The sequence below is a fragment of the Pleurodeles waltl genome, chromosome 1_2, assembly GCF_031143425.1.
Source record: "Pleurodeles waltl isolate 20211129_DDA chromosome 1_2, aPleWal1.hap1.20221129, whole genome shotgun sequence".
Classification (NCBI taxonomy): Eukaryota; Metazoa; Chordata; class Amphibia; order Caudata; family Salamandridae; genus Pleurodeles; species Pleurodeles waltl.
Genome location: NC_090437.1, coordinates 249,352,594 through 249,374,425, shown reverse-complemented (window position 1 = coordinate 249,374,425; position 21,832 = coordinate 249,352,594). Strand labels below are relative to the sequence as shown.

General features: G+C 42.6%; 1 protein-coding gene across 1 annotated transcript in view; it reads right to left on the bottom strand.

Annotated features, from left to right (window-relative positions):
- Positions 1-1,482: 1,482 nt before the first annotated feature.
- Positions 1,483-21,832, bottom strand: part of CCSER1 (coiled-coil serine rich protein 1) — a 2,320,004-nt gene continuing 2,299,654 nt past the window's right edge. Inside the window, exon 10 of the mRNA XM_069237981.1 lies at positions 1,483-2,777. Coding sequence (XP_069094082.1) covers positions 2,661-2,777 — 117 coding nt within the window. The 3' untranslated portion in view covers positions 1,483-2,660. The remainder of the gene's footprint in view (positions 2,778-21,832) is intronic.

Here is a 21,832-nt window from a genome sequence, read left to right as displayed (position 1 = left end):
TAGTCAAACACTATGGAAAGAGCACACAGGTGCCCACCCCAAGCCCAGGAACACCCACACCCGAGGGACACCAGAGGATGGGGGACCCCATCACAAGTAAGTAGGGTAAGTAGAGGTAAGTATTTAAAAAAAAAAGATTTAAGTGCCATTGAGGGCCCCTATATCTGCCACCCTGCATGGCACTGGGTGCAATGGCCACGCACAGGGGACCCTTGTCCCCTGTGCTGGCCATTGGGGTGGTGGGCATGACTCCGGTCTTTTATAAGACAAGAGTCATGTGGTATGAATGGTTTTGAATCAGGAAATGATGCTAGGCTGGTTAAAGGCATTTGTTTTGCATCCAACCTGCCTAGGCTCATCTTTTGGTGCAAAAACCCCTTCCCCCGTATCGCCACCCCCACCTGGCTTATGTAAATTTCCAAGACGGTAGCCCACCCTTTGCTCCGGCTTGCGGGATTCCATCGATTTAGCAAACAGCTGGCGCTCTGGAATGACGCAAGCCGGCTCTATACTTTTTGATGCAAAACTGCATTCGCGCAGTTTTGCATCAAAAAGTATAAATGTAGGCCTTACTGTCTGTAAAATACAGTATTCTACCACATCATGCTTTAGTAATATACTTATTAAAAGTGAGCATTTGAGCATAAACAAAGAAACATTTCTGCCTTGATGACAATGCTGTTAGTAAACTAAGAGGCAAGTCATGGATCATTTGTCCTACATATGTAGGCGTGATTCCTATTATATATGGGGTAAACATTTTGTATATTTAATCAAAAAAAGAGTTTTTGAGTAGCAAAAATGCTGGGCTGCACTCGTATGTGAGAATCAAGAAAAAGGTGACACTGTAAACTAATTGCCTAGGATCACACAATTTGATCTTGTTTACAGGTCAAATACATTACAGTTAGGTCCAGTAGATCAATGAAGTTACTCGACCTGCAGGTCTAGTAACATTTTTATACTTTTTCGAGGCTTGGGGTAGTATATTTTTCAATTTTTAGAAGTCTTCAAAAGTTTATGATTATACTTGACTGAGCATAGCGGACAATTAAGGAGAGTGTAAAAGTCTGTTTTGACCATTAATGGTGCAATTTCACACTAATATTTCCGCACTTTACAAATGTAGTAATGACATCTGTGCATACCGTCCAATACAAGAACAACATTATGTAACCCTTACTCCAAATATCAGCACAAATGGCCGTGCAAACTTTCACCACTTCCAATGCAATCCCTGCAGTATGGGAAATACTGAAGGAAAACTGCAGTGTACTCTTACACCTCTTGAATTAAGCCATTGTGCAAAAGATACCTTGAAATCCAAAATACCCTTTTTTAAACATAACGCCACAAAAAACCTGTTATCTCACCAATGACTTCCAGAGCATGAACATCGTAGGGTTTATAGTTGTTCAAAGAGCAGCCCTCTGTAATGCTGAATGTTAGGCCTGTAACTAAAAAAATTACATTTCTAAAATATTGAAGATTAAAATTATAATTTAATGTAATCATACGTCATTTTCTTTTCAATTAACATTTATTTTACATGAATTAGAAATCATTTATTTACGATTTATTTATGTTATATTTATAAACTCTGTTGAGAAACACAACACAGCCCAAAACGGAATCAACCATGTTGAGCCGTCTGCTCATACATTACAGCCCAGATTTACTAATGCTTTGAGCTAGGTTTGCATTACAAAAGTGATGTAAGCCCAGCGCCAAGTGTTGAGGTGGTTTCACTATGCAACACAAGTAAGTATTTCCATTAAAAAGTTATTCAAAGTAACACAAAATTGTGTAATGTCCCAATTTGCTCTACTATGCATCAAGGGGGGAATCCCATGGATGGTACATGAGCATTCCCATAAAACTACCCAGGGATTTTGACACAAATCTCCTCAACCTCACAAAATTTGCAGACAGGTATTCCCAATAAAACGTTATATCTCCTTGAGGCAGGTATCACTAGGATTAAGGTTTTCATTTGTCCTTATTTTTCCTGGTGTGCATGTGTGCCGCACATAGACAATTGGAAGAAGTCTTAAAGGATAGTTTTTTTGTTTCTAGGGCCCCTTTGCAGAAACAAACAAATACTTTAGAGAAGAAACACACCCTTGCTCTATGGCGCACAGGTGTGTGCATTTGCGAATGGCAACCAAAAGCCCACCGACGTCAGGGGAAAAAATGCACCACATCTTAGTTGATTTGACACACCTTTTCTCTCTCTCACTTTGACACAAGAGAGAGCAGCAGCTTTGGTTGCTGTGCTGCGCTGTGTTGCATTAAATATTAGTAAATCTGGGCAAGAAGTATACTCATACAAACAAATATTTGGTGCAGTCACGTGACAGCGTGAAAACATCCCAGAATAGTGCTTTTTTCTGATAATGCTGCGTCTTAGTCAATGCTTTAAATAGTGCTATAAAATGTTCTCTCTCCGAGGGACTGAAAGATGGTGTTTCCTTTTGTTTATTAAAATCCCGGCGATGAAAATAGAGCTTTACACAAATGTCAAGAACAATAATTAAATTATTTGTTGATCATTAAAAAAAAACTTGAGCTTAGCAGCTGAGTTCTTCCACATGGTGCACCACTTGACGTGTTGTGAAGTACATGTTTACACATGTTAATAAAGCTTTTCATTCAAAACATCAGTGGAAAGCATCTTGCGTCCAGATGTTCGTATTGATCTGATAATGCTGAAAACAATGGACTGGTCTGATTGCTTTATAAATCGAGCCTTCTGTACTTGGAGAACTCCAAAGAGCCTAAAGAAAAAAATAAACATTTTTAATTAAAGATTAAAAGTAAGAAAATTGCTTTGATGATACTTTCAAGCTAGAACAAAAACATTAGCACATATTTGCATTTTAATGGTTTCCAGATTGTGCGCCTTTGCAGAGGTGCTATAATCTTTTTCAGAAATATGTTCGATGGTAATCTACTTATTACCTTAAATCCCGGTCTCAGTGAGATCACTGATAATGTTCGCCACTTTCCACACTTGCATCCTATACAAAGAAGACCATAATTCAAGGGCTAAAGTGACACCTAATAAAAGTGTTTTGGTGCAGAATGCCTGGTGATGAAGACATTTTATTTACGCTTGCATTAGGTATCCACGTGAGGCTGGCCTATAGCAGCAATCTGGAAGTGCCAGAAGAGCTAGTTTGACAGGTCAGTGTGTGGGCCGTTTTAGGCTGTGTGAAAGGCCGTATTATGTATGATCTGTGGGACCAGTTGTACTGTTGATTTCACTGATATACCCAAAACATTGCCTGCAGCAACCGCAAATATATGCAGTCTCCCATGCATCGCAAAATACCTAAACAGTGCGGGGCATATTTATACTCTGTTTGTGCCGGATTTGCGTCGTTTTTTTTACGCAAATCCGACGCAAAGCTAACTCCATATTTATACTTTGGCGTTAGACCCGTCTAGCGCCAAAGATCTTGAAGTTTGCGTCATTTTTTAGCGTGGACACCTACCTTGCGTTAATGATATGCAAGGTAGGCGTTCCCTTCTAAAAAATGACTCCAAGGCATGTGCGCCTTATTTAAAATCCCGTGCAAAAATGACGCACGGGAGTGGACGGGTCTTAAAAAATGACGTCCAGCCGCTTTTGCGTCATTTTTTAACGCCTGGTCAGGGCAGGCGTTAAGGGACCTATGGGCTCGGAAGGAGCCCAGAGGTGCCCTCCCATGCCCCCAGGGACACCCCCTGCCACCCTTGCCCACCCCAGGAGGACGCCCAAGGATGGCGGGACCCATCCCAGGGAACTTACGGTAAGTATTTTTTATTTTTTTTGTGGCATGGGGGGCCTGATTTGTGCCCCCCTACATGCCACTATGCCCAATGACCATGCCCAGGGGACATAGGTCCCCTGGGCATGGTCATTGGGCAAGGGGGCATGACTCCTGTCTGTGCTAAGACAGGAGTCATTTCAATGGGGGTTGGGAGTAAAAAAAAATGGCGCAAATCAGGTTGAGGCCAAAATTTTGCCTCAGACCTGACTTGCCCCATTTTTTGACGCCCAAGCTCCATTTTCCCCTACGCCGGCGCTGCCTGGTGTGAGTCATTTTTTTTGACGCACACCAGTCAGCTGCGCCGGCTAACGTCATTCAATAAATAAGGCACCCGCATGGCGGTTTGGAATGGCGTTAGCCGGCGTTAACATTTTTGACGCACAACTTCGTTGGCGCAGTTGTGCGTCAAAAAGTATAAATATGGCCTAGCGTCTTTCTAGTTCAAGAATGCCCAGATTCGTAAATGTGAGCTTCTTTTTTAGTTATCTGAATCGTTAAGGGAGCCAATTGTATTTTGGTGTCGGATTCTATTTTCTATAGGACAAGGAAATCAGTGCTTTTATATGGAGATTGTAAATTAGGCCATATACAACCAACTTATTTGACCACGCTTAAGAGGAATAGGTGTGCCACAACCCACAAACAACAAATTGTTGCCATGAAGTACCTCAGATGTGCATGACTCTGTCCCCATGCAAAACCAAAACTGCCCATTGCACTTATGTGCTTATCTATACTGTAATATCAATTAAGGTCGAGTGCATAAAAAAGAGAATACATGAATTTGCGTTGCAATGCTTTATGTGCTCAGCTTACATTATGTAAAGCGGGTAATTGGTTATATTATTCGTAGTTGGTAGAAAATGAAAGCACTCACACTAAACCTTAACAGAAAGGCTTTTTCCCCCTTGTTGCACTCCATCATTTGACCTTTTGCAGTAAAGTAATGAAACTTGAGGAGGGTCCCCCACCCATACAGAGGGGCTCAAACAAGGGGCCCACAGCCCATGCACAGTGTACTGTGCTGACGGGGCCCCCTGCAGCTCAGGGCCCCCCGCACTGCAGGAGCTGCAGGGGCTATTGATACACCAGTGCTCTTTTGATCTAAGTGCACAGAGGGGCAACAATGAAGGACTTTATGCAAACGAAGCCAAGGAAGGCCTGTGGTCCCCATCACATTCACAGTTACAGAAGATGTTTCAAGGAGTTGTCCTCACTTGTCAAATGCAAGTCAGAGACTATTCTAAAAGTGTTCATGGAAAAACACTTTTTGCAGTGAGGCTGGGGGGACCTTGAAAAGAAGCAACGTTCTTGGGGGTTTCTGTAGTTGTTCTGATGGGGCATTGGAGTTACAGTCTGTGCAGGAGCAATGAATGCATTTAAGTGCCATTACACAAACACTTAAACATATGTACGCACATACACAGAGAAATGCACACAGGGGCACACAGATGTGTGTGTGTTTACACACACACTCACTCTTTCTCTCTCTCTCTCTCTTTCTCTCTCTTTCTCTATCCGAGCCAATCTGGAATGAGTAAACGCAACCTTGTAAATACGGCAAAGTGCATAGCACCACCGGAGTTTCACTTTACGTGATGCTCCGGTGGAGCTAGGGGCTCATATTTATGCCCCTTTGTTCCTATCTAGCTCGGTGTGGATAGCACTACACTGATCCTATGCTTAAAAACATTGCTCAATAAAGAGACATTTGAGGTGAGCAAATCTAGAGTGTCACTGGTGTTTCAGGGTACTCCTTACTGGAGCTGCTCTCCATCTAAATTTGGGAACTAAACAGAGTTCTCTCTTCTTTTTTGAATAATTTATGTGTCATTCTAACCCTGAAATGGCTTTGTTTTGACTTATACTGGGTACTCTCTTGTGTCTGGACAATGCTAATCCCCTTTGAAGAGCTCTAATGAGAACGAAACATGTGTCAGGGCTTGCGTTTATTTATTTCCGGTAGGCTTGGATGATATTTTACCAGTTCAAGGCTGTAATACTGTGCCTGAAGTGCTAAATTAGTTTTGTAATTTTACAGCTTTAAGATTTTGCTGTACAAATAGCAAAAGGCTATGTCCCTATCTAGCTCGGCATGGATAGCACTGTGCTGATCCTATGCTTACAAACTTTGCTAGATAAACAGACTTTTGAGGTGAGCAAATCTAGAGTGCCGCAGGTGTTGCAGGGTATTCCTAAATTTGGGAACTACCCAGAGGTCTCTCTTCTTTTATGCATAATTTATGTGTCACTCTAACCCTGAAAGGGTTTTGTTTTGTTATATATATATATATATATATATATATATATATATATATATATATATATATATATAAATAAAACTTAAAACTATATAATAAACTTAATATCTTAAATTTGGAGAACATTTCTTGAGATTAAGTAAAAATTATTTTTATTAAATATACACAGGGGCACAAAACACATACACTGCATATTTGTGAATGGAACATGAATCTTGTTGGGGAGGCTGAGGTCCTTTGCATGTGCCACCCTGTTCTGCATCTTCTTTTCATGCATAACAAAGTATTAACCTATAAACAGCTAAAAATTAGGTAATGTTCATCAATCGCAACGCCCTGCAGGAGCATTGATAAACATGACTCTTTCATTTACAACAGGGAAATATTTTTCTGCTGAGTGCTTTGTGCAAGTTCCTACAACAGCTGCTGACTAATGTAGGGAAAGGAAAGACTGGTGGGAGTGCAAAAGCTAATGCATCCCTCAGTTACTTAGGCCCATATTTATACTTTTTGACGCAAAACTGCGCTAACGCAGTTTTGCGTCAAAAACATTAGCGCCGGCTAACGCCATTCTGAAGCGCCATGCGGGCGCCGTATTTATTCAATGACGTTAGCCGGCATTAGCCGCCGGCGCTGTCTGGTGTGCGTTAAAAAAAACGACGTACACCAGGCAGCACCGGCGTAGGGGGAAAATGGCGTATGGGCGTCCACAAATGGTGCAAGTCAGGCTGAGGCAAAAAAATCGCCACAACCCGATTTGCGCCATTTTTTTACGACGCCCATCCCCCATTGAAATGACTCCTGTCTTAGCAAAGACAGGAGTCATGCCCCCTTGCCCAATGGCCATGCCCAGGGGACTTCTGTCCCCTGGGCATGGTCATTGGGCATAGTGGCATGTAGGGGGGCACAAATCAGGCCCCCCTATGCCACAAAAAAAAATTAAAAAAAATACTTACCTGGACTTACCTTAATGTCCCTGGGGTGGGTCCCTCCATCCTTGGGTGCCCTCCTGGGGTGGGCAAGGGTGGCAGGGGGTGTCCCTTGGGGCAGGGGAGGGCACCTCTGGGCTCATTCTGAGCCCACAGGTCCCTTAACGCCTGCCCTGACCCAGGCGCTAAAATCCGGCGCAAATGCTGTTTTTTTAGACCCGCCCACTCCCGGGCGTCATTTTTGCCCGGGAGTATAAATACGACGCATATGCATCGCAGTCATTTTTTAAGACGGGAACGCCTACCTTGCATATCATTAACGCAAGGAAGGTGTTCACGCAAAAAAATGACGCTAACTCCATGAACTTTGGCGCTAGACGCGTCTAACGCCAAAGTATAAATATGGAGTTAGTTTTGCGTCGAATTTGCGTAGAAAAAAACGACGCAAATTCGGCGCAACCGGAGTATAAATATGCCCCTTAGGGTTGTGCCAGCACCTATTCCTACTACACACCTGGGCTGTATTACAGATAGTGCCATGGGGGCACAATGGGAATATGGACCTGCTTTTTGCGCCCCTGGGTCATTATTTTATTACAGAAGGGGCTGCAGATGCTCGTAAGGCCACCTCTGGTAGTGCTGACCGCATATATTCTATCATGAAAGGGTGTTTTCTCATTTGCACTGGGGGTTTGCCCCATGCAAATAAGGGAATTTGCCTCTGCGCTCATGCTGTATTATTGATGCCAGCACAGAGGCAAACATGTCCTTAGGAAACGCACTAACAGTGCACCACCAAAAGATGGTGCACTGTCAGTGCCCACCCTGAGTGAAGCCCTCTAGATGGGTGAAAGTGGGTCCCAAGCTACCCCCAAGACACCTGCATACAGACAGGTGCAATCACTCACTGCACCTGACTGCATGGAGATCTCTCCCCTCCTCAAAGTGTAGGCGGCTTGCTGCCTGCATTTTGAAACATGGAAAAGCTGTAAGATAGCTGCTTCATATTTCACTGAGTGAGCTGCGCCCAGGGCAGCATGTTTTTGTGGCTGCCCTCGTAGCAGCACATTCATTGAAATAGGGCATACTGTTTCTGTTTGTAACCTGTGCACCTATTCAAAGATGCACCTTGGTGCAAACTAAGACAGATACCCCAATCACTAACAGGGGCTATGGTACAAATGTAGCACACTGTTCAGATATTTAAATTAAGTCATTCTTTCACGTGCATCATAAACAACAAGAGTATAAATGTTCTGAATTGAACTAGACAATGCCTACTTGAGGAACAAATCTAATGTTCACTAAATATTGTGAGGCAAATGTATTAATAATTCACACAGTGCATCACAGCAAGGCAAGTTACTGCACTGTATTGCATTGATGGGAGAGAGCTAAACAATACCATATTTACCAAGATATGGTGCTGTAGAGCTCCATCTATGTGCCTGGCCACTTGTGACTACCTAGCACTAACATACACACAACCTTGCACCATTATGCAAGGGTGCCTGTGTTACTTCCAGGATTTTATTTGTGCAGGAAGGCATACCTGCACAGTCCTTAGAGTTATATTCCTCTTTTCACATGTGTTGCAGAATGCAGCACACATGGAAAGAGAAAGTAACAAGGAGAAAAGGGGATATTTCTCCTTGTTACACCTCTGTCTGGTTGGGGCACCATTTTGGCACAAACCCAGGTATACAAGTATTTGCAAATCTGGGCTTGCATTAAAATACTTGGGTGGAAGCACAACAATGCTCATTCTGCACCCATGTAACGCCTTCCAAATGCAAGGTAATACAACGAAGTGCTATGAGCTCCATTGATTTACTTAGTATTTATTAAAGCACACAAGTCATGCAAATTGACTTTTCTTTGCTTAGTAAATGCCAAAATGGATTCTGTGTCTGGCTGCACCACAAATGTGATGCAAACCCTCCGCAAACTTTTAGTAAATCTGAGCATACATGTATAAAAGATGCAGACCTCTGACTGGGCACTCCAAGTGTGGCATAGATTTGTCACGTCTGACCAAGTGAAATGCAATTTAAATCCTGAATTTAAAAACGAGGTGGTGTTCTTTGTATAGCTAAACGGTTAATACCAAGTGACTGCATAGTGCCATTGCTAATGATGTGCTTCCTAAAAAACTTCAATTTTGTATTGTTCTCATATAAGTGTGCAATAAAAAAATGGAAGACCAAGTCATATAAATTACAGATATGTAATACGTAGCTAATTTCACAATGTGCACCCTGTTGTGAAGATATCTTGTTTCAAGTATATTAGAGTCACTAAGTGATAATGTTGAGAATTCCCGAGATACGTTGGATGCGCAAGTAGAACTGCACAAATTTTTCATCGACTTTATACTTTACAATTAATGCAAAAAATAAAATTCACAACATGATTGTGATAGTGGGATTGTTGTAAAGTAGGGCCTGTAACTCAGAAACAAAGAGTTTGAACTTTTCATAACATCAACGTGATGGACAAATGTCATGCAGGTAGGCTTTCTCGTTCATTTGCTCCACTAATTTAGAGGGTTTTGTGCAACGATAGATGTTTAGTTTTGTGATATTACCTTTAGCATATCATATTTGTATTCCAGTAGACGTTCTAATGTTTGAAATACAAAAAACAAGCACTAATGACGCTCGCAGGAACATACTGCAACACAATCAGATAACAAGTTGGTTGCACTTTAATTAAAATGTCACAGAATTAATATTTGCCTCATCTAGAAAAGCAATTTAGCGCTATATGTTGTGGATGATATCTGGTTTGTTCATTTAAAGAGCATCCGCTTGTTCATGCGTGAAATGAAAAGATGATATAACTTATGCTGTCTTCACCTCACCTCCTCTTTTATATTAGTTTTTTTTACAAGTATCATCTCTATAGTTGACCACCAGTACATGTTGATTAAGGATCTATTTGAACCCCTATAGTTAGTAAAGCCACGAAGAAGTGCAGCAGTGCAACAAAGTGAAATGCCTACTCAAGTAGTTTTATCATTGTAGATATTTTAATATTTCATCAAGTTCTTTAGCGTATTGCAAAAAGACAAAAATTAAAGGGAAATGCAGTTCAAATCCATTTATTATGCTACGAAAGGTTTTGGCTAGGCCAACTTGGAAAGCTTCGCTGAAGACCAAGGCCTTAACTACGAGTTTGGCGGTCCTGGGACCGCCAGATTCGCGGTGGTGGTCTGACCTCCACATTATGACCATGACGGTTCGGCCACGGTTGGACCACCAGTACTGCCACTTTTCGGTTGCCTGATGGCCTGGCAGAGCTGGCGGTCCCAGTCCAATTTGGGAACAGGGAATAGGTGCAGGCCATGCCTTGCTACCAATAACTAAATCAGTGACTTGCTTATACAAATGCCCAGCAGGTATTTTATACTTACCACCTAGTTAAATCAGGACCCATTGTGCAAAGCCAAAAACCCATCAATGCAGGTTATATGACAATTGTTGGTGGGCACACTCTAGGGCCTTGTCTGCCAGTAGTGTGTGGATATGTAATGGGAATTTCTATTGGTGTTGGCAGTACCTTTTACCCAGTAGCCACAGAATATGGCCTTGTATAATGTGAAATAAACTCTCTAAAAATGTGGTTCACTCACTTAAGTAGTCTCTCATTTGCCCAAAATGGTAACAGGAAAAATAGTTTATTGAGAGGTCCCAAACCGAGCATCTTGTATGGACTACACGATTGTGATTTTTATTCTATGGTAAGCACAAAATCGACTTTAATGAAAATCCGCCACATTTGGAATTCACGGAGGCACTGGCTTCATTTGAAGCTTTTCCTTTTTTAATCTTGGTCCACCCATTTTTTAAAAAATACTCACAAATGTGGGTGCCGTGTGTATATGTATGGCTTTTGCACACTTGTTTTATAGTAGATCTGATGTACAGGTCTACCACCTTCTGGTAACTTCAACATAAAGAGACATCAATTCAATAAATTCAATTAGTGTTCATTAAAAGCCTAGAGTAACTATTGTTTCACAATAGCCAAGAGCCATTGTTTTTATTCATAAAAGTCTTTCTGCTATGCTTCTAATCAGTAGGAGTTCAAACTGTGCTCTTTTTTGTGATAGGCATTGCAGATAGAATGACTATTCTAAATAGAGACAGAGAGAGAGAGACACACAGAAAATACCTCACAGACAACTGGTCAATGTGCGCGTAGTTTGCTGTAGAGGGGTTCTAGTGACATTTCCAGACAACGAGGTTGCTGTTACTTTAGCCTCGAGGTAGTTACTCCTTAGTAATTGTTTTATATTACATTGCGGGTTTAATTGATTTTAGTACTCTGTATAACAGTGCTCCCCAAACTCTGTTCCATGACCCACTGAAGGATAGGGACATGATTTTGGTGGGCTGTGAATGTTCAAGTAATAAATAATTTGGCTTTAAATTAGATATTTATCTTAATCACGTTTGCTGTACTGCAAGGACAGAGGTCAAATGCCAGGATATGTCTTCTGACAATTTCATGATTCATTTTTTAACATGGAGATTGGTGTTTACAAATTGCTCTCACTCTGCAGCCAGAGAAAGAAAAATAAAGTGAATTATGTAACAATCTTTCTAGGAAACAGAGTTTGAAAGGAAAGGATGTAGGATGATATTTTTTGTGCCAAACAACAACATGTAAATGTCTGGAAATGATCTACACATTCAGCAGTTAGGAAAGCAAACTAGCACTTTATATGTAATTCCGTAGAGTGAATGAAGCAAAGGGTTAATAGGATCAAAACAAATCAAGATACTTTACTTGACCATGCACAAATTATAAATATCCACTTAATTATGATTTATACGTATAGTTATTTGTATGCAATAATGTGTGCTGTCACAGGATGCTTTAGTTAAATTAAAAAAACATCTGCCTCTTGTCCATTAAAGCTAGGTAGGTAACACAAGTTTGTTATTCTACGATGTGGGTTGTTTTTCTTAAAAGTTTGGGACGCACTAATTTAAAGAACTTGAGCATCATCAGTTTAGAATACATTGACTGCATATATGTCTTCCAATATTTTGATAAATGTATATATTCGTAGGTGCCAAAGTGTTAATATTTATAAATCACATTTTAAATGCAAAGCTCACAAATTAAAAGCATGTTTCCTAAAAATATTATTTGTAGTACATTGACAATATATAATAGGTTTAACATATAAGTGTAATGTGGAACAGTGTGACTTTTTGCTGACAGGATTCAGTGTTTGCAATATTTACTGTGGAGGATTAATTGGTAGATACATGCATCAAGAAAGGGCCTTCAAGGGTATGCTTGTCAGGTGTGCTTATTAATTGTGTAAGAGCAGCACGGTCACTGCAGAAGAAATGCTGTATTTAACATTTTTATTTGTTTAGGGGAACAAAATATACTGCAAAATAATTCCACACTGGCTCTGGGTAGTTATAATTAGGACAATGATTCCATAGCAAATAGATTTTTTGGTTTGCTTATCTTATAAGTCTAGTGCCGTTTGTCAATCAATCAATCAAGGATTTGTAAAGCACGGCTAATCACCCATAGGGTCTCAAGGCTCAGAATGAATGCGTCCTGCTCAGTCAAAGAGCCAGGTCTTGAGGTCCTTCCTGAACTGCTTCAGTGATGCGGTCTGCTTGAGTTTGAGGGAAAGTGTGTTCCATGTCCGGGCTGCTAGGTAGGAGAAGGATCTTCCTTCTGCTGTAGTTTTCCAGATTTTGGGGTCGGCTGCAAGGGCGAGCTGGGAGGAACGGAGATAACTGTTGGGTACGTAGAAGGTAAGGTGGTGGTTGAGGGATGCTGGTCCTATGTTGTGCAATGCCTTGAAGGTGTGGATCAGGAGTTTGTCTGTGATGCGCTTGTGGATTGGGAGCAAGTGTAGGTCCCTGAGGTGGGAGACGTTTTGGCTGTGTCGGGAGGATGTCCAGGATGAGTCTTGCTGGTGCATTTTAGACTTGTTGTAGCCTTGATTGAAGTTTCTTGATAATGCCAGGATATAGTGCTTTGCCGTGGTCCAGTTTGCTGGTGATGAGTGCATGAGTGACTGTCTTCCTTGTGTTGGGGGGGGAATCCATTTGAAGATCTTCCACAGCAGACAAAGGGTGTGGAAGCTTGATGATGAGATGGTGTTAATTTGGCGGGTCATCAATAGAGTGGAGTCCAGAATGATGTCACGGTTGAGCGCATGGTCCGTGGGGGTGGGGACCAGGAATCGTTCCAGGCAGAAGGGGTGGAGAAAATCACGAGGATCTCTGTCTTGTGAATCTTCATGAAACTTTCCAAAAAAAGGTCTCATTCATCTCAGCTCTAAAACAAATAAATGGAATTATGCTAAATTTGGCAGAAAGCTAGATCTTTACACAGGAAGCATTTGTTTCTGATTTGGTATAAATTTGTATAGTAGTTTTTAAGAAATTAAGGTTTAAAATGTATTCATATTTCACATTTGAGAGGATCAGTAGACGCAACAGATCAAAGATAACAATCTGATTAGTTGCCACAACATCAATAAAGATATTGCGGCAGCATTTGAGAACTCAGGGAATAGGTCACCTTGTCCTGAAAAAAATGTAGACAAACATATAGGGGACATGGTAGGGATACCCTGACTCCCCTAGGCCTGGTGGGTCAGAAGGACTCCCCCTCTCAGAGGCCGAAAACATATTTGTTTAAACAGTACAGTGGCTCCTTGGAAGATTTACAGATCTGCAGTAATATTTTTTTTAAAAGGATGAGGGAGGTAGAACCTTTCTCCTCAAGCCATAGAATGGCCACCGGAGATGACATCTCCAAGGACCCAATGAGAAACTGTGTCACGGGGACCCCATCACCCAATCCTCAGAGGCATTGTCTTGTTCCCTACCCAGGAGAATTCAGGCAAGGAATATGAATCTAATTCCCTCCTTGCATTCTAGTGTGCAGGGAAACCATCTTTGCTCTCTCCAGGGTGGAGTGAAAATAAAGTGTTTCCTCTGGGGCAATAGCAAATCAATAGAGTCAGCTCCCACCATCACACAAGAAGGGTGTTGACTAGGGATCTGGCAACGGTCGTGGAGGATTTGAAGATCATCTCATGGCCCCCACATTTAAAGAGGTTTAGGGTGCCCTGAATGGCCTAGGGACATCCAAGGTAAAAATAAAAATGACTGGCATCCCAGAGTGGGTTCTGACTGGGGAGCTGGTAGAGGCCAGAGAGGCCTTGGGTCTCTCCCGCAGCCCTCACCTGTACATAAAGTGTGAGTGTCTCATTTGTTATTCACTGCTCCTAGCCAGGAGTGCCCTATAATGTTTTTCAAGGGCTCATGTATATATTTTTCCCTGTTTTATGGTGCCCCACTCTGACAAGTGGTACCACCAACATGTTACAAAAGTGTTTTGGGGGACTGCATGGAGCACAGCAGCCCACAAGAATATTTTGTTTACAAAAACACTATGGCCCTCATTCCGACTTCGGAAGGCGGCGGGCGCTGCCCGCCGGTCGGAAACCACTGAAAGACCGCACCGCGGTCATAAAACCGGGGGAGTCATTTTGACTTTCCCGCTGGGCCGGCGGGTGATCGCCAGAAGATCCCCCGCCGGCCCAGCGGGAAAGCCCCTGCAACGAGGAAGCCGGCTCCGAATGGAGCCGGCGGAGTTGCAGGGGTGCGACGGGTGCAGTGGCACCCGTCGCGATTTTCACTGTCTGCAAAGCAGACAGTGAAAATCTGTATGGGGCCCTGTTAGGGGACCCCTGCACTGCCCATGCCAGTGGCATGGGCAGTGCAGGGGCCCCCAGGGGCCCCACGACACCCGTTCCCGCCATCCTGGTTCTGGCGGTGAAAACCGCCAGAAACAGGCTGGCGGGAAGGGGGCCAGGGGAAAACCAGCAGGAAACCGCCGGTTCCCCTTTTCTGACCGCGGCTTTACCACCGCGGTCAGAATAGCCCTGGAAGCACCGCCAGCCTGTTGGCGGTGCTTCCGCTGCCCTCCGCCCTGGCGGTCAGAGACCGCCAGGGTTGGAATGAGGGCCTATATGTCTCCTGGGTCATAAAAAGCATTACCCCAGGAGAACTTATTATTATTTTTAAAGAATTCCGAACTGGAGCTGATTGCTCTTCAGCTAGAGTGTGGGGGACGTCTTGTGGTGGGCTTTATGGCTGTATTTTGTGGCCTAAACCTCATACACACCTTTATCATTATTTTGAACACAAAATCTTTATTTTAAATATTTAAAAAAAACATTATTACACATTCCTAGTGTATGTATTTATAAGGATTACTTTAACACAATAATTTATTTATCTTAAATTATTGTGTTGACTTTTTGACAAAACCAATGGGTCTGTTTATATATGTTTATATGGTATATATATGTTTATATATGTTGATGTGCTGACCCTCAGATAAAGCCAATAGGCATGTCTTTTGAAGTTTCTATTCCTGACACTTAGACAAATTCAATAGGTCTGTCTTACTTAAAATCAGCCTTTATATTGTTACTTTACTAATCAAGCACCAACCTTGATGCAGAGGTTCATTGGGGCTTTACAGATGGCAATCCAACACCTGGAGGTACTACAACTCCCAGTGAGCCCTGAGAGCTCGTGACCAGAAGTATACAGGGCAGAGGGCGGTCCGCACCTGTAGAACTATATAGCACTTGCCAGCAGCCTGATGCGCTGGACATTTTCCAATGCCTGGAGGGACATGAGTCCCAGTGAGACTTAAGAAGCCGTGACCAAAAGCATATAGGGAGGAGGTGTGGCCACAGCTATTGCGCTACTTAGCACTTGCCAGCAGCCCGCTAAGCAGAACATTTTCCAGTGTCTGAAGGGACTATGAGTCTCAGTGAGCCCTGAGAGCCCCTGACCAGAAGACTACAGGTGGGATGTGGGGCTGCACCTGCAACACTATATAGAGCTTGCCAGTGGCCCGCTGTGCTGGGCATGCCAGGGCACTGGCCTGGGCAAGGATTGGGCCAAGAGTTGGCCCATCCGCACCCCTCATAGCGTAGAGGAGGCTTGCCTGGGCCCCCCTCTTGGTCCTTGACTCTGAGGGCAGGTGAAAGGAAATTTGAGAGTCTAGAAAGCACAGAAAAAAATTGGCAACAAGTTAGGCCTCCTAGCTCATAAAGCGTTCTTTGTCAAATTTAAATTGTGAGATTAACTTGATATTAGCTTGATTACTCTCCACAGTTTCCACAGTATTGGGAAAAAGTAAATCAATCCAATCCAGAAGCTGAGAAGAAAAGGGCTTGCTCTCTAATCCCGCTATTACCTCTTACTTCTCTTCAGCTATGGCAACCATTACTACCAAACTTGAGTTAGTTGAGGATCACATTGATGCGGTACAAGACTGATAAAAGTCCCGTCACCACAAATTGAAACTCAGCCCCCAGAAGATGGCACAGGCCCTACAGTGATAAAGGTTGGAGAAACATCAGGCCGGCGTCATCTATTAACATATTATTGCAGGAAAATAATAAAGGCAGAATTGGGAAACCTTGTATAGTCCATGACCATCTGGATGACATCTCTGCTGCATTTCCCTGTCCCCCCAAGACGAAGAGGGAGGAAGAGAAGGCACAGAGTGATGGACCAGTTACAGCCAAAATATCAGAATCCAGTAATCCCACCAGAGTCTGTTGAAGTGATCAAGTTGCCGGCCCGCACACGCTTTCTATCCCATTGGAAGGAATAAAGGCATACAAGACCGATGTAACCATGTTTTTTGCACATTTAGAGGCCATCTACAAAACTTTCATCAGGATATCATGAGGAAGATTAAATCCCTGGCCGATAGAGTGCAAGCGTCGACTGAGTCACACAATCGATTTATGACTGGAAATGTTGGGTCACACGAGACAACCACAGTGAGTGCCACCCCTCATCCTGCTATCACTGGTGCTACTCCTCTCCCATCTGCATTAAATGCCAGCAAAAGAACAAACTTTAAAGTTAAGAGTGATGTTAAATTGGATCATGTTACAGGATCTGCATGTCCATCCCGTTTTGATGAGCCCAACATTCAGCTCTCACAAGCCCAACAGAACAGCAGACATATAATGCATCTTCACCTCCTCCCGAGAGTACCTGATATGTTGTTGTTCTGAAGGGGTCCCTACTCTGGCTGAACACACTTTTTAGGATTATAAGGGCCTAAAAAAACAAAGAAGTCCATTGGTGCAAGAAAAGCATGGTGGTTGATGGGCCTAGTGGATTATAATGGCCCATAGAATAGACTAGCTGGGTCCATCACCAAAAGATTTTAAGGGGGATTGCGTAGTCTTAAACTCAAAGGACCCACACTTAGTTATTTACCTGCTGCGCCACTTGGAGTTTTTAATGAATCAGCAGAGCAGGATCTGTGCCCTTCCATTTGTTTTTTTTTATATCACCTGCCTTTTAGAAGAGCTTTTGATCCCATTAGACCCAGGCCTAAGCCCAGGCTAGGCCCCACAATAGCACATATGCCGTAGACAATCTAGAGACCCCCCCCCACCTGCAACTGCCCCTGATCCTGCAAGTCATCCTATGGAATCATATAACCTGGATCCAACACAGGAGGCAGAAGGTGGTCTATATGCTCTCAAAGCATGTTTTTTTAACTCAGTGAGGGCCCATTAGAAAATGGCAGCTGAGAATTGCCTACAACCAACTAACAAATTCATGTTGTTACTTGTCAAGAGGTACATATCCCAGACAACTTCTTAATGGATAGCTATCAATCTTTGCAGAAGAAATCATCTCTGACTGTGAGGCAACCAGTAGAGGCCAAGGTCCCCAAACTGGATTCACAGGAGCCACTTTATTTTCCAGGTCGGGAAAGGAACGCCCTGTACAAGGCACTGATGCTGTTTTGCCATTAGGCAAACTGAACAACTTGGAAGCTGACGGGGAGCCATGTGCGACCCAGGACTTTTCTCCTGCACAAAATGGTCTCAGCCCCATCTCCTGGAACACAGCAGAAGTCTGCTTAAAATAGCAAACTCTGAATGGGTTGCGTTTGCCAGTGCCTTTGAAATAATTTGTGGACATGGTCTGCGCTCAGCCTGATTGGGCTGATCAGAGGCTGGCACAAGGTAGAGCAGCTACATTTCAGTTAACAGAACACAGTAACATAAAAAATATCCAATTGATTAGGAAAGAGTATTACAAAAGAACCACAAGTTTTTTACTCTACCCCATGACAAAAATCCCTTATGTATTTTGAAAATAGAAAACTACTGCTCCTGCACTAAATAAGATAATTAAACAGATAACTACAAAAACATTTGGAAGGAAGGTTCATCCCTAGACAATACTTGCTGTTCTGCTCAGAAATATCTTTCTAAAGCCCAGGGTACTATGTAAAATGGAGCTATGCTACATCTCAAGACTATATACTTTCAACAGAAGGTAATACACAATGACAAAATTTGTGCGGAGTTACGAGTAGGGGAAAATCTCAGATTCTAGCAGGTATCCTGCACCAAATTCCACAATCAAAAGTTTTCTCACCCAAATGGGGAATAACTGCATAGACTGAAAATAATAAAGTCCTCTTTTTCCCCAGTGAGCAAGCTTCTTGCTAGCATTTTCCATTTGCTCAGTGCAGGTAAAAAGTGTAAGCAGGGATGGTGGTGGTATAATCGTGTTAGGACAGACTACATTTTTTTCTGGGGGAGCACTATCTGCTGCAAGTGTATGGAACTGCAGTTATCGGGGAGAGGCTGGGCTGTGCTGCTGTCACATCTCTTTCCCCTGCAGCAACGAAGACAGGTCCGGTGTCCTTGGGTCCACGATTAGCATGTCCTGAATTTGGAAGCCAGAAAAACCCAGCTTCAGAGATATTTATAATTGTGAGTGAGAAATTGCACCCAGAGTTATCACACTGGGTAGAATCCTACCACTGTTAATGAGGGCCTATGTAGCCATAGTATGAATGCAGAGAACTCTAGATTATACAAGAAAGGCAACTGTTATTACAATGTATGGCATTTCATTGCCTATATTTCGATTCTTGTGTGATATACAAGGAAAATTAACTTTTACAGCTAGAACAAAAATAAAAATAAGTCATTTAAAAAAAAGATATTATAGGTTAATTTGAGGTTAGTCTTAGCAATAAAGCTGGGCATAACCTTTTGGCTGCAATTAATCAATCAGGGATCTCTTATAGCGCAACTACTCATCTGTGAGGGTTTCAAGGCACTGAGGTGGAGGGGTGGATCTGCAGATTACTTGAACAGCCAGGTCTTAAGGTCCTTCCTGCATTGTGGCAGCGATGCAAATTGGCTGAGGTGCAGAGGCAGGGAGTTCCATTGAGGTAGGAGAAGGATCTTCTTCCAGCCGTGGTCTTGCAAATCCGTGGGATGGTGGCCAGAGGTAGTTGGGTGGATTGGAGATGTCTGGTTGGTGTGTAGAAGGAGAGGCAGTGGTTAAGATATGTTGTTGTGGAGGGCTTTGTAAGCGTGCATGAGGCATTGCTGTGTTTAAGCTTTCAAATCGCAAACTCCAAATAAAACTAAACCAGGGTTCAATGTTATTCCTTCACCAAATATCTTGTTTAGGACTTTCTGCATGGCTTCCCAAAAATTTGCCAGCCTGGAGCAATTCCAAAACATATGAATATCATCCGCATTTGGGTCATCACATCGTGGACAGTTTTTCTGAATTTTCCCAATGCGGGACAGCCTTGCTGGAGTCCAATACACCCTATGCAAAGTAAACAGATGGTTCCTCCTCATTGCCGCTGATTTAACAGCGGACCAAAGAATTGAACATGACCTTTGCCACAACAATATTATATCAACAGTTGGAAAGATCTCTCCCCACTTCTGGAGCGGGAGATGGGGATCCTCCTCAGCTGCCTCCAACAAGGCTTGATACCAAAACGCGATTTCCTTAAGTAAAGGTCTCTGAGTTAATTTCTCCTCCCAATTAGATCTACCAATTTCTCCTACTTGTAATGATTTAATCCAACTAGCCAACTGATAATATTTAAATTTAGAAACGGACCCCCCGCTCTCTCCAAAAATGTGGTCCAAGGAACCAACTCCACATCCTTTATGATCTGTCCCCACCTTAGTACCCCACTCACTTTCAGCAGGATTGATAGCTTGTCAAGAAGACATAATAGGGGACCCGGTGAATCCCAGATTGGGGCTAATCCAGAATAGTAGGCATGCCTAGTAGGTTACGAATCTGTAGCCAGAACTTGCAGGCCTGCCATGGAATCTTAAGTCTGACTTTTTTCAAAAACCTTGGATGACCAAATTTATACAAAATAAACTCTGCCGCTTCCTCCGCGTGTGCTGTCAGAGCTTTCCACATTGGGGTATACTCCGACTTTTTACTTAACAGAATTCTAATATTCTTGAATTGAAAAGCCAAATAATACTTATAGAAATCTGGTGCTGCTATCCCCCCACTCCTTCTTCGTACACAGCTTCTTCCAAGATATCCTTATTACCTTATGTGCCCAGACAAACGAAGACAAATCTCCCTGCAGTTTTGTAAACCACTTAAACTTGAATTCCAAGGGGATAGCGTTAAATAAAAACCTACATTTTGGCAAAATTATAATTTTCAAAATATTAGATCTACCTATTAAAGAGAGAGGGAGAGCCGCCCATGCTCTAAGGAGTTTCTTAGTCTCGAAATGGACTTTCTAAAAATTTATCTTTGCTACCTCCCCCAGATCTTTTATAATCTGAACTCCTAGATATCTAGGCCCATATTTATACTTTTTTAGCACCGCATTTGTGCCGCTTTTTGACACAAAAACGGGGCAGACTTACAAAATACAATTGTATTTTGCAAGTTTGCGCCGCTTTTGCGTCAAAAAATGACGTAAATACGGTGCTAAAAAAAGTATAAATATGGGCCCTAATCTCTTGTTTAACTAACGGGGATTCATATAGCATATTCCAGCACATTATCTCTGTCTTCTCAACATTAACATTATAGCCCGACATTCTACCAAAACCTTCTTTGACCGAGTTTATAGAGGGAAGTGAAAAAGAAAGATCCCTAGTGTAAATCATCAGGTCTTCTGCATACAATGCGACTTTCTTCTCCCATCCCTTACTCTGAAAGGAGAGAATTTCCCCGTTATTTCTAAGCGATATCGCAAGAGGCTCGATATATACATCAAATAGTAGAGGGGATAAGGGGCAACCCTGACGTGTTCCTCTAAAAATGCCTACTTCCTGTGATAGCACATCGTTAATCAAAATTCTCGCTGTTGGTGACCTATATAGCTCTTTAACTGCTCTAATAAAAGTGCTCCCTAATCCAAATAGCTTCATTACAGCCAGCAAGAATAGCCAATTCAACTGATCAAATGCCTTGGCCGCATCAAAAGTTATTATTGCCAGAGGGAGCCTCTCATCTAAGGCCAAGTCCATTGCAGCCAGAAAGTCATGCACTAACTCCTGTAGCTGCCTACCTTTAATAAACCCTTTCTGATCTGGATGGACCAGGCCAGAAATAACTTTACCAAACCTTTTAGATAATAAGCTTGTGTAAATTTTATAATCTGAATTAAGTAGTGAAATAGGCCGATAAGAAGAACATTGTGTTGGATCTTTACGGGGTTTCAAAATCAAACAAATTACAGCCTCAGCCCGAAATCTCGGTGCATGCGCCCCTTCCAGAAGCATATAGTTGAACAATTTCAATAAAACCGGGATTAATTCTTCCCTCAGTACCAAGTACAGCTCATTCGGCAGGTGATTCTTTTGTTGGAAGGTAGCCAGTGAAGGTTTCTCACATGACTGGTGTTGTGGCTGCGGTGTGGGATGTTCAAGATGAGTGTGGAGGAGGCGTTCTGGATTTTCTGTAGTTTCTTT